Below are 16,411 nucleotides of genomic sequence, written 5' to 3'. Positions count from 1 at the left end.
TTCGTGGAAACAGTTTCTTCTTTGTTTACTTTTCGTGTTATAAGAACAGGCTAGCGAAGGTACTCAAACGTTTGTAGACACCTTTTATTGACTAAAATTTTATTCACGCTGTTATGAGACTCGATTATCAAGATTGTATTGGTGAAACTCGAAATAAATCTGGAAACATATTGCACACAGAAAGGATCAGTTAATACAAGTACATATATATAGCTCGCAGAGATCACAAAGATAGTTGAACAATCGATAATAACAACAATAGTCGATTAAATTGTAGGATTATAGGATGTTTATTATTGTCTACGTATATTATACGATAAATAATTTTATAACATGGAGTATAAAGGTGCATGCAGGCGCGCACACAAATATACGTATTTAATTAAAACGTACCATAAAATCAAACAACTTAACCGAAATGTGATTATCACGAATCACCTAGCATCGAATATTTGGTAATTAAAAATTATTGTCCGGATGGTTTCGTTGATTCACTGCTAGGATATCTCGAATCGTTCGAAATAAAATGAAGCTAACCGATTGATAGCTTTTATTTTCAAACACTTGATTAATAAAATCAAGCTGCAGCTCGTAGCGTAAGTGATACATATTTGAAGAATTTTTAACGCATTATTAAATTTTCACTCGAGTTATTTCACTCGACGTAACAAACGTTTGTCATATTTTTAATCCACTGTAACATGCTTTTTATTCAATGTAATACACAAATATTTCAAAAGTCAAATTTCGAAAGACGATAACGCCATCACATGCATACTACATTTCACAATGTACAACAATATCGCTTGCAAATTAATGTTAAAGTAAAAAGAAAGCTACTTGTTCCTATTTTCGTTATCGTCAAATGCAGTAAACCTCATTTGCATAATTAAGAAATTTCAAATATTCGATGAATAGCGAGAAAAAATGTTACATGTGGTTCGTTAGAAAAATACAGGAAGGTTGATTGGTAGGTAAGTTTCAAGAAATTTTTATCATCGTATGCACAATGTTACGATATATTCGTGGGCAATGCTGTTTACTGTGTCGTGGTGAAAGCAAGCAAATGAAACGCTAGAACTTTTGAATAAACTTCCGAAGGAAGTTCCGATAATACCGTAGCGACGTAGCTTTATTCTAAAAGCTTCACCTTTATTCAACTAGGCCTGCGAGCCAGAAAGTGCAACTTTAATTAAATCCCTTGTTCATTTGTCATATTTTCCAATATCCCTGCCGCCTTTTCGACAAGACCAATGAACTAATTCAACTGAATTTCCATTCAGTTAACCTAATTCCTTACCATAACCCTGACTGCTGAAATAGAAAATAGCATGCAAAATATTTCTTCCCTTTCTGCCCTTGAAAACAGATCCTTCGAAGGGTAAATATTCTAGGAATTAGGTGAAACGAAAGAAATTAATTAAAATAATTATATTCGTCGTTGAAACATGAGAAACTAAACAACGTAAGAAAATAATAAAGAAATTAGTTTCATCAACGAAAAAAAAATGTCGAGAAGCTGCAACAACAAAGAAATTGTTCGAGAGAAGAATTGCCCATCGTAAACATCCACAATAACCAACGGTGGATATAAAATAAATTTTCAATTAGCGATATACGTCAAATGCGTTCACCTATAGGTGATATCTCACAATTTACGATTCCACAACATCGTGAAATATCTTACCACGTGAATAAACGCAGTACCAGATCGATATACGTATCCACTCTTATCTCTTATTAGAGTGCGGATATTTATAGGATATATCTCGTTTATGGAAAATCAAAATGCGTAAAGATTTACGAGAAGCATATAGTATGCGAACATATGAAAAGATTGCAAGTAGATACATTTAAAAAATCGTCACAATCGTACTACCGATATTAGCGATTTTATCGAAACCTGCGTGTAATTTAAAATTTCCTATTGAGATATGTATAATTTTATGTGCTAGATTAGATTGGCTGCGTAGTAGTAATACTTGCATGTGAATATGTGAGACGCGTGCAAGTGTGTATCGATGAATATCTTTGAAATCGCTTATCAAATAAATATACAACTATTCTAATATAAATTCTAAGTGTAAATCTAGTGTTCCTATACCATTATTTCGGCTATTAACCCTTTGCACTCGAAAGGTGACTCTCACTCACCACGGCGTTCCATGCTGCAACTGCAGTGGCGAGCGAGAAGCGACAGTCCCTGTTTATGTTAGATTTCGACATCTGCAATTGATGAGAGTGCAATATTGGTTGGTAAATTGGTTCCTTAGTTCTTTATGTTCTTTGTTAGGAAGCGTAAAGTGTTAGACTTTAAAATGGAGATAAAATATTTAACCCATATCCCTGCGAAGCTATGGTTCTGACAACGTCTGCAAAGTTAGTTTGGATTCGACGATCATGGCAAAAGTATTATAGTTTGGAAACATTTGAAAAATGGTTTTCGGAAGTGAAATTAGCTGAAACGAAGATGAACTTGATTTTGAACTGTTGAAAAATGAGATCAATTATATTGAAGAATGCATCTTGCTGAATGTTTTATAAATTATCATAAAAAGAATACAGAAATTAATATTGCAAAATCATATTTCCAAACATGTAAATATAGATAAATTATTAGAATATAATTTTTTTTGTAAGTTAATTTCTATATAAAATCATTTTACGCTAGCTGCAAGACACGCGTCACGTATACGCTAAATCATCCGGAGTACCTGCTACGCCCCACCGAAAAAGTCGTCGAATGCAAAGGATTAAGATCCAAAATTCTCAACATTTCCAATGTACAACAAACATTTAGCTCCAAAACCGAATATACCAACAATCTTATATTAAATCTTAAAACTGCTTCTCTCTAAACGAGAAACAGGAAAATAAAAGAAAAACCTCGTATTCCTATACTCTTCGTATTTAAATCGGATGAAACAGATCGCTATAGAAATTCGACGTCTTTAAATTAATGTTGATAAAAATATATATCCAAGGTGTCAGTCTATTTATTATGCATAAACTTACCCCATCTTGGGTCCACCCTGAGTCAGATCGAAGACTTGCCTCGGATTTAACAGCCACTGGAACTTCTGTAAAAGCTTGGCTCCCTGATTGCCGCCCGATTTTGGGTTAATGAAAACCAGCACCGGTTTCACAGATGGCGTAGGTATAGGTTTCACCACCCACAACATCCCCTGATCCTTATCCTGTTCTTTATCCTTATCCTTTTCTTTCGATTTCTTTCTGTTAGACACAGTGCCAGCACCGCTTCCAGATTTCTTCTTTCTCGGCGATTTTCTCAAGCTACTCTTGAAACTGCCTTTCCTGGGAAGCTTCACGATCCAGGATGGTGGCACTACGATAGACGCGTGAATACCTAACTCGCAGTTTTCTCCGATCTTCTGAACGTTGAAGCACGCTTCTTTGTTGTGATAGGCCAGCTTGCACCAGCTGCAGCTCACCGCGACAATCTCCTTCGAGGTGAAGCTCAGCTTCGATTGGAACGACTTGCCGCAATTTGCGCATTTCCCCTTCTGTGATCGTCGGTGTACCCAGTGATGGTGAGTGTTAGTCTGTTCCCGATACTGGCGGACCCCGACATCCCGGAAGCTAGATTTACAAGCGAAGTTCAAACTCACCGCGCACACAGCGTGGGCTACCACTCTGCAGGCTGCGCATTTCATCCGGGGCCCGTGTTTCTGCAATTTCAATGAAATTCTCTGTTAAGAAATGTCTCGGGTACAACAGGGTCGTCTATAACGCTTTAAATCGGTGTTGGACGAAGTAAACGATAGTAAAACCGGAGGAAAATAAGATCCACGTTCCCTACAATCCTCTTAGTCTGTAGGGGTTGTTCGAAAAAAAAAGAAAGAGAAAAAACTGAAGCGCTCGCGAAATCGGTTTAACGGGGTTCGAAAACAACCGGAACCTCGTTAGCGGCTCTTTAATGGCATAATCGATAAAAGTTACGTGTCGAGAATAAGGTAATCTACCCATTTCCCTTGTTTCTTTGCTTTATTCCTATTTTCACGTAATATTCTACAGCATCAGCGCGCTCAGAAATTTCTTCCTCCACTTGCGAAACGAAGAAATAGAAATTAAATTGAAAAAGGAACGTACTAGGGCAAATGTTCGTTCACCAAATAATCTATAGCAGTTGTACATGGAACGTAACAAAAACACGTTCGTTGATTGCAAGAACGCGAGATCGATGTAATGAATGCGCCACGTCACAGGACGAACGAACACGTTGCAAGAACTGGGAAATTTTTTGTGCTCCATGGAACTTTGTCCCTGTCCCCTGTCCAAATGGAAACGTTGACAGAATTTGCACACGTTTACGTGGCTATAAAAAGCGAAAATAAAAAAAAAGCAAAAATAAAGAAAGAGGAAAGAGGAAGCAAATAAGGAAACACAAAAGAAAGAGAGTGGAAAGGCAGAAGATGACAGCGGATTCACGGAATTCATGGTGCACGTATAAATCACGTCATCCTGTTCGCCACCTTTCAAACGATTTAGAAGGTTCATCGGTTTCCATTGTCTACACGATGATCAAAGGGACAAAACGATGATCATTGAGGTCAAACAAAAACTATCAAGCTCTATCGTTCGCCGATAGGCTTGAATAAACTATGTACGAACAGCGCTTTAAAATTGTGACGATTCTCGACGAAAGAAACGCGGTCGAGTAGAGGAGCGTCGGTAGAGGTTGTAGAGGGTCAAGGCTGGTCGACAGACCCTCGTCGAACCTCTTCTCTGTCGTTTCAGTTCCTCTCAAAGAAAAACTTTTTTCCTTCCGATATTGCTCAGCCGTCACTGTTTATATTGACCTACATGAGTCACCCGAAACGTGCCACGATCCTCTCTGCGAGTCGGACAATTTGTACAGAAAGGAAGAGAGAGGCAGAAAGGAAAAGAAGAGACGAGTCTATGCGTTTTTTTCTACACGATCCGACGATACGATATCTTCTTCTTCTTCTTCTTCTTCTCCGTCCTTTTTTATATGGTACCGGTTAATTGCTTCGTCAGAGACGTAATTTTATCGAGAAAGAGATCTTAGAGCCAGACCACTCGAATTCGATGGCACAGACACCTTCAAACTATTCTTCGGCCAAATTGGATTGATCGATCGAAACCATTTGCGGGCAAATCTCACTCTATCGTTGGGTCTCTCTCGTCCCTTTGCTCTCTCAGCCACTCTTCTTTATTCATTGCTTTTTAAAAGCGCAAAATGTAAATCCAGTGGAACATGTCATACCTCCGTCGAACATTCTTATTAGAGAAATAATTTTAATAACGATTATAATAGTATCTATAACATATGCACATTGCTAACCACAGTGTTGGAAAGCTTGCTCGTTACAATTGATCGAGAACCTCTGACAAAGTGTACTTTATTTAATTTAGTATTTCTGTCCCCATTCTCTTTTCAACCCTTGATCGTGACTTCTAAAACAAGCACGAACACGGGCGGTCAGAACACGTGCCCTAAAAGCCAAATGTGAATTAGCAGCCTGTAAATTAAGCCGTTCAGCAGAATGGACGAAAACGTCGTGACGATCGATCATCTTAATAGCGTAAAAGGTCGCGCGTTATCAGTCCGAACGTCTTCACGAAGAGCAAAAACAGGCGAAAGGGGTAGGCTAAAGGGATCAGCGTGAAACTTAAATGGAAAACTCGGCGGATGAACGAACGCCGATTCATCAAAGTCTGGGGCCACCGGCGGAATCAATCTTCGTTACCGGTACACGCGGCTGATGCTCGGATTCCACTTGGAAAGCGGGCACGTCGCTGACGATCCGTAAGATTTATTTATCGCGTGGAAATTGCTGGCTGCGATCGACGCGGAAATCGCACTTAAACGAGATCTCATACTCGATTTTCCGTGTCGATCGGGAATGCTATAAATCAGAGGTTCTCAACCAAAGTGGGACTATTGAACGCGAGAGTTGGAAGGAAGAATCTAGCACATTATATTTGACATGAAAATATTGGCACAAAAGTTCAAACGATTGCTTCAAATAAAATAAAAAAAAGAGATAAAAGAGAAATAGGTCAAATAATTAGATACTTCAAATAAAACGACAAGTAAAAAGATCAAATAATTGCTCCGAGCAAAATAAGATGTTAGTTGGAAATAAAATTGCTTGAAACATAATTCGAAAATCTTACTTAAGAAGTAAATTGTTTTCAAATAACAAATTTGCCAAACGTTTGATAAATACGAGTAGTAACAGCAGGCAAAGGATAACAGATAACTGTTTTCTTTTGTGTATAAAGAATATATCTATTGCTGGGAAAATATTCACCTTAGAGATAACTAGATATTGAAATAATTCATCAGACCAGATACCGTTAAAGCTAAGAGATACAGGAAGGAATGTACATAGATTAACACATCGAAATTTTGGAGTGGAAATTCTGTGTACCATAGATAAACATCCGTATATTTTTCTTATAAAATCAAACAATCGATATCCATACGTTAAATGGCCGTAGTTTTCTACGGATATATAGCTCCTTCTCATCAATGGGTAAGAAGTTTATCGAATAAGCTTAATATTCTCAGCTAAAATTATCATAATTCGTGTATATAATTGGAAGTTACTCGATGTTTATTACACTCTTATTATTTATATTTATTATTCTTATTGAACTTAAAATATCCGGTAGTTTTTCATTCTTCGAACTTAGTTGTCATATTGAAATCTAACAGTATCTTACAAGTTTGATCATCCTGTACCAGGTTCGAAGTTGAATTTTGAGATGTTAAGTCGAATAACACTTACGATAATAAGCATATAGTCTTAGCTTCGTACATTGTACGTACATTACAAGATATATTCCTCTTCGCGCTACATACTGCAATTTTTCAATTCTGAGTCTGATGGTATGCATTCGCGAAAAGGTTGAGTACCCACACTGTAAATCGAGAATATTATCGACGCGGTCGTATTGGTCCGGTTGGCTTCACACTCGACTTTTTTCATCCCTTTCTCATTCCTTTTTGCCCCTTTCTTTTGATTCATGCACATTCGACGTTTAATGGACACGAAAGAATTTTATGCGATTCGAAATTGGAATTTGTGGATCATTGATATTGAAGGCAGAGAACGGCTGCGAGTGAACAGTCTCACGGTTGAGCAATAGCTGTAAAATTCCGGATATTGGTACCCATACAAGAGAATTACTATTCGCTTTGTGCATGCCACAAACGATAGCACAGTTAGCCAGCTTCTGGAGATTGGGAAACGATTTAATGGAATCCTGAAGTATGAGATAACTAGAGAATTATAAATTCTCAGATTACTTTCTAATAATACTCTGAAACTTTGCATTAAGAACACATAACGTTGGAGCAAATAATATTTCTGGTAATAGCATTGGCTTGTGCAATAAAAGTAATATGAGATTTATGAGAGATTTCTGAGTTTATGAGATTTAATGCTGTTGAATTATACGTCTACCTCCTGTTACTCACTGAATACCATTACGATCCATTTTACGAGAAATGTTCTGCCTTTCCCGGCAACGAATTTTTGCAACTGATTTTTGAAAATTCCTCCTAATCTTGTTCTATCAAAAGAACCCTTTAAAATCTATGTTCCTACGATTAATGCTTCTCGTGAATGTTTTCTACAAAAGTCTAGAATATTGCAAATTTTCGATTGATACAAGTTTACTTGTCATGATTAACATGCTGTTTTATATTTCCATAAAAAGATTTATACGTCTATTATAAGATTAATTAGACGAATATAATATATCATAGTATTTCGATGACTGGAATAACTTTTTTTCGTTTGAACGTTCTTAAAAAATTATTCGCGATACACCGTACTCCTTCGAGAAGGAACAACCTCGAAAAAGTTCCTCGAAAAAGGAACAACGTTCCTTTGACGATGGGAATAATATTTCTGGCCAAACGGATATGACGAAATGGAACAAATTTGATTATCATGATATCTATATGACGAATACGTTTCATAGGATATTTTCTTTTTTTAAATTTCGAAAAAATGTTCTGCTTCCATATTCGAAACAACGTGTTCTCGGGGTGCTGGTTAAAATAAAAATTGAATCCTGTTTCAACCAATTGCGACTGCTCTAAACCAAACTGTATAAATTAAATATTTCACGGGGAAAACTTTCCGCCCGTTTTATTCTAGAACGTTATTTGAAACGTTACAAATAATGCACGCGGAATGCATACAAGCTTTTTTTCTTGCCACGGTTAAATTCGCAAAATAGTTTACCGCATCAACGTAGCCGATCTATTTTTCCCGATCTCCATTTGATTAACTTCTACATATGTAATATGCTTTCCAAGTTTACATTTCCAGCCTGCACAGTGAAGCGAAAATCCTCAATTTTTTTACTACTGAAGCGAATTTTCCTGGAAATGTCCAAACAATGAAGCAGAGCCATGACTCCGTGAAGACTTACGAAAAGATTTAAAAATTCCAACAGTCAAAGAGGAAATTGCCAGATATGCAAAAAAGTATAAAGAAAGACTTGTAACACATCCAAACCAGCTGGTTGCTGAAACGAATAAAACCATAATAGAAAGAAGACTGAAGAAGAAGCATCCCGCAGACCTCACAATAGAAATATAATAAACAACTTGGAAGATGGAATCCCGCTGGGAGTCGTCCACATGCTATATTTTACCAAATATTTACACATATAATATTTTACCAAATGTCCCACTGGACAAATTGTAGAATTTAAATAAATAAATAAATAAAAAAAAGTCATGGCTCCTTTGCGTATGAAGCTCTTCAGCCTCTTTCTCAATTGAAGTAAACCACACTCTTCTACATATGACGATCAAGCTACGTACGCAAACCGACATTTCAGAATGCATAATGCGATTTATGAAACATTAAGGCCTGTTTATCAAGACAGAGATCAGTCGTCCGACAAATAACACAAAGTTGTCGAAAGAAAAAAGATACATATATCTTATTTAATGATATGATAATCTGATTAAGCTTGATGACATTTCTCATTCTATAAATCTCGATACACGCTACACTAATTCTTCAATCTTTTTTTAAATTTTACTACCAACCTTCCAAACAATCTGATAAATTTATTATTTTAGATATTGATAAGTGATGATTACACAATATATTTTACAATATATCTTATGAAAAACATGTTATATTTATCTTTCTTCTACACTAATTGTTCTTTATTCTAGAAATATTTCATCGATTTGATTGGTCGTTTCAAAGGGGAGAAAAATGTCCAGGTACGCGAAAAGTAAGAAATCAAAGCTTATTTTTGTCGTATGACTCCAATCGTACGAACCAGGAACAAAACGTGTCACGAGTAAGTAAAGGAAAGGTGTGTAGCGATATTAAATAAACAAATAAATACAGTGAGTGATTAAATTGAGAAATTAAAACATATTTGTGTCACATAATGTAATGTGGTACGATAGAAATATTTACCTGATCGATAAAAGAACGACGATCGAAATCGTTTGAAAAATTCAAGATTAATTTTCAACGGAAGAAGCAGGAAGTCACTCGTCGCTACAGCGGAAGTATGCTCGCGCGTAATGTGTATCGATCGTTGGAATCTCGGCAACGATAAATATCATGCTTCGCGACAAGTTTAAACATACTTTGAAGCACGTTAAGTATAATTTAATGCAAATAATGCTTGTTTACTTAGTTAGGAGGAAAGCTTCCGCATTTGGTCCTGTTAACCAGACGTTACCACGCTCGCATGCATGCGATGGAAATTGATTTTGGATTCTTGTTAAATATGACGGACACGCGGTATCATGAAATTCGTCTAAAATCTTACGAACTATGTGCTGGTCTATACATGTACATATATAGGTACCTGTAACTTCGACTTGTCGTAAAAATCGCGAGATTACGAAAAAATTTCATTATAATTCATACGGCGCGCGCATACAAAATTTTAAAATACCATAAATAGAAATTTTACGAAAATATTATTTATCGGTGTATGTAACGTAGAGAATGAATAGCATGAACGCGTGTTAAACGTGAATATGTTACAACGTGAACGTATCGAATACCATATTTTAATGAAAACATGGAATGTGATATACAGGGTGTTTTGTTTATTTTGTCCGTTTTAATATCTTCGTTACTTTTACAGATACAGAAAAGTGCAAAAAAGAGAAAAAAGTTCTTCGATTTGGAATGGCGAGTATTGCGATTCGTGTTATTGCGCGTTCCATGTACTAAGTCTCCACTTTTATCAGAAACTTAACTCTTAACGTGTACATACAATCTGTCGTTTAAAGTTATAGTTGCAGAGTCAATGGAAGCTAATAAAAACACTTGTACGATTTTAGTAATTGCAAAAACGAAAATCGAATATCATCCGTTTTGATTAAATCTTTCAATTAATTTCTCGTTTCATTCATACGGGTGTACCAATAGAAATGATGCGAGATAAATCATCGAAAGGTATAAGTCTCATCGTTGAAAAACTGATGCCTTAATCTTATCAGAGTGGCCGTTATGTAAATAATGACGAAGTGGATGATACAATTCCGCCGGATGTTATATTCAGCGAGTATTCGATTCGAGTGGAAAAAATGAAAGAAACGACGAGAAGCAATAAAATTTGTATCGTAGAAACATGGATGGTAGCTACTTGATGAAGCTAAGAAGCAAACATGAACATATAAACAGCAGGGAAATAAGAATAATGGGCGAAGTCAGGAAGTTACATATTTCATGAACGTAGAATGCTGGGAAATACACGGAACAAAAGGTCGTGTCGACACAAATCAGAAAAATCATCCCCCGCGAGACGCAAACGCGTTCTTCCAATTTCGGATCGCTATACTACTGTTATATTTATCACAATATCCAGTGATTCTGAATTACGATACTCCTGGTGTCATTACGAAAATGCTTTAGAACTATCAAGAACAAAATCCATTTTGTGTAACGGAGATTGTGAAAATTGTTTAGGAATCTTTAAACCAACCTTTTCTCGATATTTCTTGTAATAAATTGTAGTATGAAACTATGGAAAAAAGACATTTTAAAAATAGAGATAATTGTTTCAAAATATTCCCATAATTAATTATTCTATATAATTATGTAACTCGTAACCCGTAGAAATAATTAAAGACTGTTCTACAATATGACTAGACTAAGGACGAATTTATGAAAAATTTCAATGCGCAAAAATATAGAAAATAAGTACGTGCCCCATATAATATGCAGATCATAAAACAAATCACGTATAGTTCGTTTATCCACGTGTGATTTCGTTTATAAAAATATGAATTTTCATAAACCATCGTATTTTGTATGTACTATGAAACCATATAACTTCCATCAGTTTTGCCTACGCTAATATACATATAACATGGTTCAAAACCTCCACTGTCAATCAAAAAGATTGACACTGTTACTTTCAAAATGAAAACAGTTCTAGCTTGACTTTTTTTATGCATGATGCTTTCTCGTCAAATCGAGGCGTATAAAATCTACGGTTAAAATTTAGAGATACTCATTTTGTAAGAAACACCTTGTACACAGACGCACGTCGCAGGTTTCAAATTTCACAAAACCTGGTTACGCCATTCACATAGGATTTCACGTAGGAACAAATTCGAAACTGCTACGTAGTTGGAAACTGAAATGTTTCGATTTTGGTGTTACCAAGAGCGGTCTTTGTCGATTACAGGCAATTTTACACCGAAAACAATGTTGTTGCCGTGAACGAGCTTTTTTGCACTGGTCAAAAATCTATACGCGTTTCTTTTCGTCAGGCTGCATCGAAAATTACGGCAATACAATACTCATATTTTATGCAAACTCGAATTTAAACGGTGCTCTGGCCACGCGCTACCTTGGCATATTTTTCCTTTTTCCAATAATTTCCTTGCAAACAGTTTTGCTCTATAAATCCTGTTACGTAACGCGTTTACTTTCCTACTGTTTCTTTTTCTTAAGAAAGACAAAGAACAGGATCCTCTTTCCATTACGAAACTTAATCCTGACAAACTAAACCAACCAAATACGATTAGCGAAAATTATGTGCAACAATCTGTACTTTAGGGCTATTATGGAAACGTTACTACCGCAAATCTCGTTTAATTTACTACGATAGTGTTTCCTTATTCCGGATTTTTCAATCAAAGAAGCTCAATGGGAAAATGATGTAACTGAATCTTTTCGTAAGTAATGTAATAAATGGGATACGCTAGAGGAAATGGTTGACATATAATATCCGTAGCAGTTTAGAAAATTTTGCTATGAATTTTCAAGACCACACCTACTGATTCCGTGCAAAAGCGTGACAATAATTGCTGCGTTAAATATTAAAAACTTATTCCAAGAAGATTAAAATTCATGTATCTACAACAGAGAAACGTATTATTAAAAATTACGATCTTTTCTTACGGGAAGATGATTTTGATCAATTTTTCTGTCTTTAGAGACGCGCGCAAAAAATTTAATTTCAACGAGGCGAGCAAACGTTATAATATATAAACGTTTTAATAAATTCACGAATCACAGCCATCCAGTACAGGTGATACGCAAAATTTTCAGTCGCCGACATATATATCCAATTTCCTACCATGCATACTAGCTGCAAAAATATTTATCGTGGTAGATGCTGCGCGGAAAATTACAGCCTCTACCATCCCTCTCTCAACTTCGTTGCTATCCTGTGGCCAACGCTCGTCCGATAATTTTCTTTTTATACCTGAACAAAGAGGTTTCGTAAATTGCCAATTTCCGTTATTAATACACATAGAATGGTAGTAGCCTCGCTTAATTTTCTTCCTTGCTACATCATCGTCCTGCAGTTAAGATTCATTTTTTAAAGCGTTGGCTAAATAAATGTATTCATCGGGGAATATTAAATCACGCTCCAAATCAGAATTATCAACTTTTCAAGTAGCTCGGCCAAACGATGTATAAAAGTAAGGAAATCATTATTTGTCCTAAATTTCGTTGGTTGAATTTTAAGATTATTTGCGTATTTGTTGGAATAAGAGAGGTAAATTAACGTTGAAACTACCGGCTTGTGATGTATAGCTAAATATTTTCCGCATACTCAAGTAAGGTATTTCACTTCAAACTAATTAGGAGCTTAAACATTTTTTTACTTGTAAAAAAAGGATATACTTCACGTGCAATTTAAACGGGATCTACTGGGTTGACAACTAAGTGTCAATTTTTTTTGTCAATACCACCTAATGACAAAAATTCGCAATCAATTAGTTGCCAACCCAATAAATACGAATATGCAAGAAAGAATAGTTTCGTGACATTTTTTTAACTTTTCACTAACATATTTTTCAGAGTCTGTGATTAAAAGTGGCTACGAGATTATCTTTAGGTAGAGTACTTTGTCAATAGGATGTACATACAACGTGTACAAATAAAAATGCAGACCATACAATAGTAATACGAAGAATACATAATAGCATGTTTCTATTTCTTTCATAATACAAATACTAAGTTACCAGGCACATTCATACAAAATGCAAGTGTATTGTATCTACGATCTGTAAATGTATTCAAAATTAATCAAAATGCCAATGACGACCAAATGATTGAAAAGTGTAAAGTTTCATGAAAAATCCTTTAGACCAGCTTTTACTTTGCGTGATGTAACTTACTGTTACGAACGAACACTGCAAAAATTATGGTATTATATCTTTGTTAAAACATACTCTGCGTTGTTATAGCGTTACGCTGAAAAATGAAAGAAGACTAAAATAATGTCTTTGTAATCCTATATGGCGATTGCTTAAGGGTTGAATGTTTATTTTCGTCCATCGTACGAGAACTAAAATAGACACTGCCTATACATTCCCAGAAATCAATTAATATCTACGCTATAATTGATTCGATAGAGGCGTAAAATCAATGAGCCGCATTACGTTAATGATATAACGTGTTTCAATGAAACCGATGAGTCAAGGAACTCGGAAACGTTGCGCCACGAACATGTTGCGAGGATACACAATTTATAAACCTTTATATCCCATCAATCGTTTATCATACTATCAATAGCACTGGTCATAATGCCGATTACCTTTGACAAGAAAAATTACGTGTTAAATGATCGTCACAAAGAATCTTTGCTCGCATACCCTAAAGTAGCTCGTGTTTTTCATACTCAGAATGAATAAATATAGAAAATTAATAATACAATTGTGTATATGAAAACTACCATTTATAGCTTCACTAATTAAATTTGTATATAGTTATATGTTTGTCTATTATTATAAAGATTATTATAGTGGCTATAAGATCGCAATGATTAGACGCTTCAAAATCGTGCAATTCATTAGGAAGTAATTCATTTATTATTCAACGCAATTAAATTACGTAATTAAGCCAGTCGTAAGCATCGACTGTGTTCGTTTTCGGTTCGGACGAAACTGCGGCACTTAATTAAAAATTCTTAATTACGACGTTTTCTGTCATGTTCCCCTCGTTATCTCAATCAAATTTAAAAGAACATTACGTCGAAAGATGGCAACACGAATAAATACGCGTCACCCTGTTTATACTTTTGACCTACAATTTCTCAAAATATCATAAAAGCAATATCGAACGCCAGTGGGTAAAAAAAGAATTTCATTTCTCTCGCTGAATTTCCAGATTTAGACGAAAAAGAAAAAACGGAGAAAGGAAGGAAATATTCTAGGGAAGGATATATCTACGTGATGAAATGACGCACGATCTGATCTCTAAGAGCAGCGTTGCTCGTAAAAGCAAAAAGAAACGCACGAAATAAACGTGGAACTGTGAGACAACTCCCTCTCCTCTCTCTCTCTCTCTCTCTCTCCTTTTGCGTTTGCTCCAAACGAAAATCGTCCCCATTAATGTTTCACTCATTGCCAACGTCTTTGTCTAAAAATGATATCACCGATAAAAGATGTACGCAGTCGAACTCCGTGTCTCGCCAAAGTATTTCCAATCATTGGTACAGTTGTTGAAACGAGGACGAGTTATAGAAAAATTGACGCGTTCCATGATCATTCTGTTTCATCCGGCTAAATGCATATTTTATCATATACTCATATAGTCGACTGCATACAGAATAAGGATAAATCAATGAAGACACAACGTATGTATAATATGCAGTGGCTCACGAAAATACTTGAAAACATATCACAGAAAACATTTATGCGTAACAAGAAATATTGTGGAATTTCATTAGCAATGGAACAAAACACCATGGACATATCGTACGGAAAATTGAGATCAACAGCAGAACAATTATTCTTCTATCGATATGGTAGAAGGCAATATTTCTAGAAATTCATAATTGCTGTACGACAGGGAAAAAGAATGGAATGAAATATTACGTGTTAAAAAGTCGAGTGCGGTGGGTGGATATGTGTATACCTATGGTGATTGATCATATACGTATGCGTCTATACATATAATCTGTACCTTGTATATAAAATATAGATATATACTAGATGTATCTTTTCTTTTTTCTTTTTTTTTTTTTTCTTTTTCATTAGCTCAACAGACGATAATTCGTATATATTTTCGAATATATAGCTGTCCAGAGGTTGAATCCTATAAACGAAGCTCTACGGTATTATTCTTTTTCTTCACCCTCTTCTATCGACCACTTCCAACCACTGTCCATCGTAGCACGTCAGTACCGCGCACATTATTTTTCATGTCGAGCTACGTCGCGTTTTTATTCGCGCACCAAACAGTCGTATCTTTGGGAAACATGCCGGGCATTTCTTCCTATGCTTTTACTCCTTCGTTTTTACGATTATTCGCTTGCAGTACCTTCTACGCTGCTACATGTTGAAGGTAGAGCCGTTTTACGACACCGTGCGAAGGATTAAGAGGAAAAAGGGACGTGTGGATAACGAATGTCGTCAACTTTTAACGAGCATCGGTTTACTGAAACTATTGGCTGTAACTAATCATTGTCTAAGGCGAAAGTGAAAGATGAGAAGTGGAATGATGTGATTTATCGCGTAACGTGTTTTATTTTTAAGCCTGTTGCGGCCTTCGATATTCCATGTCCCAATTTTAGTCTGAATATTTCACGAAAAGGTTTGCTAGAAAATTGAAATAGGAAATCATGCGTAACAGTAACGATCCTTACATATTTTTTCTTTTTTTCTTTTTCTTTGAATTTAAAATGTATTTTTAATAATAGAAAAATAAGATGAGCAAATCTCGAAGCTTGAGAACGTTGTATTTTATGGACTGAAGTTACTTTGAGAAAATAAGATGATTCCTTGTAAGTAGTAAAATGAATTTGGGTCATAACTTCATGTCAGAACTGCAAACTCCGTAACGTTTACCTGTTAGAGTAATCCTAATTGATCATTGTTCTCAGGAAACACCGTACAGCTGCCTACCTTTCTGCCATCCAACTTCCTCGACTCTACCTAAATCAGTCATGTTAA

General features: G+C 35.7%; 1 protein-coding gene across 8 annotated transcripts in view; it reads right to left on the bottom strand.

Moving 5' to 3' along the window:
• The window catches only part of LOC122568244 (eye-specific diacylglycerol kinase), a 74,760-nt gene that overhangs the window by 22,007 nt on the left and 36,342 nt on the right, over positions 1-16,411 (bottom strand). For all 8 annotated transcript variants that reach the window (XR_006317020.1, XR_006317021.1, XR_006317019.1 and 5 more), the window contains one exon: positions 3,016-3,689. Coding sequence is in view for 1 of the 8 variants with exons in the window: in XM_043727775.1 (XP_043583710.1) it covers positions 3,016-3,689 (674 nt within the window). In the remaining 7 variants the exon portion in view is untranslated. The remainder of the gene's footprint in view (positions 1-3,015; positions 3,690-16,411) is intronic.

The sequence above is a fragment of the Bombus pyrosoma genome, linkage group LG6 (assembly GCF_014825855.1).
Source record: "Bombus pyrosoma isolate SC7728 linkage group LG6, ASM1482585v1, whole genome shotgun sequence".
In the NCBI taxonomy this organism is placed as follows: Eukaryota; Metazoa; Arthropoda; class Insecta; order Hymenoptera; family Apidae; genus Bombus; species Bombus pyrosoma.
The sequence above is the reverse complement of the archived record's forward strand: the minus strand, read 5'-3'. Positions and strand labels throughout refer to the sequence as shown.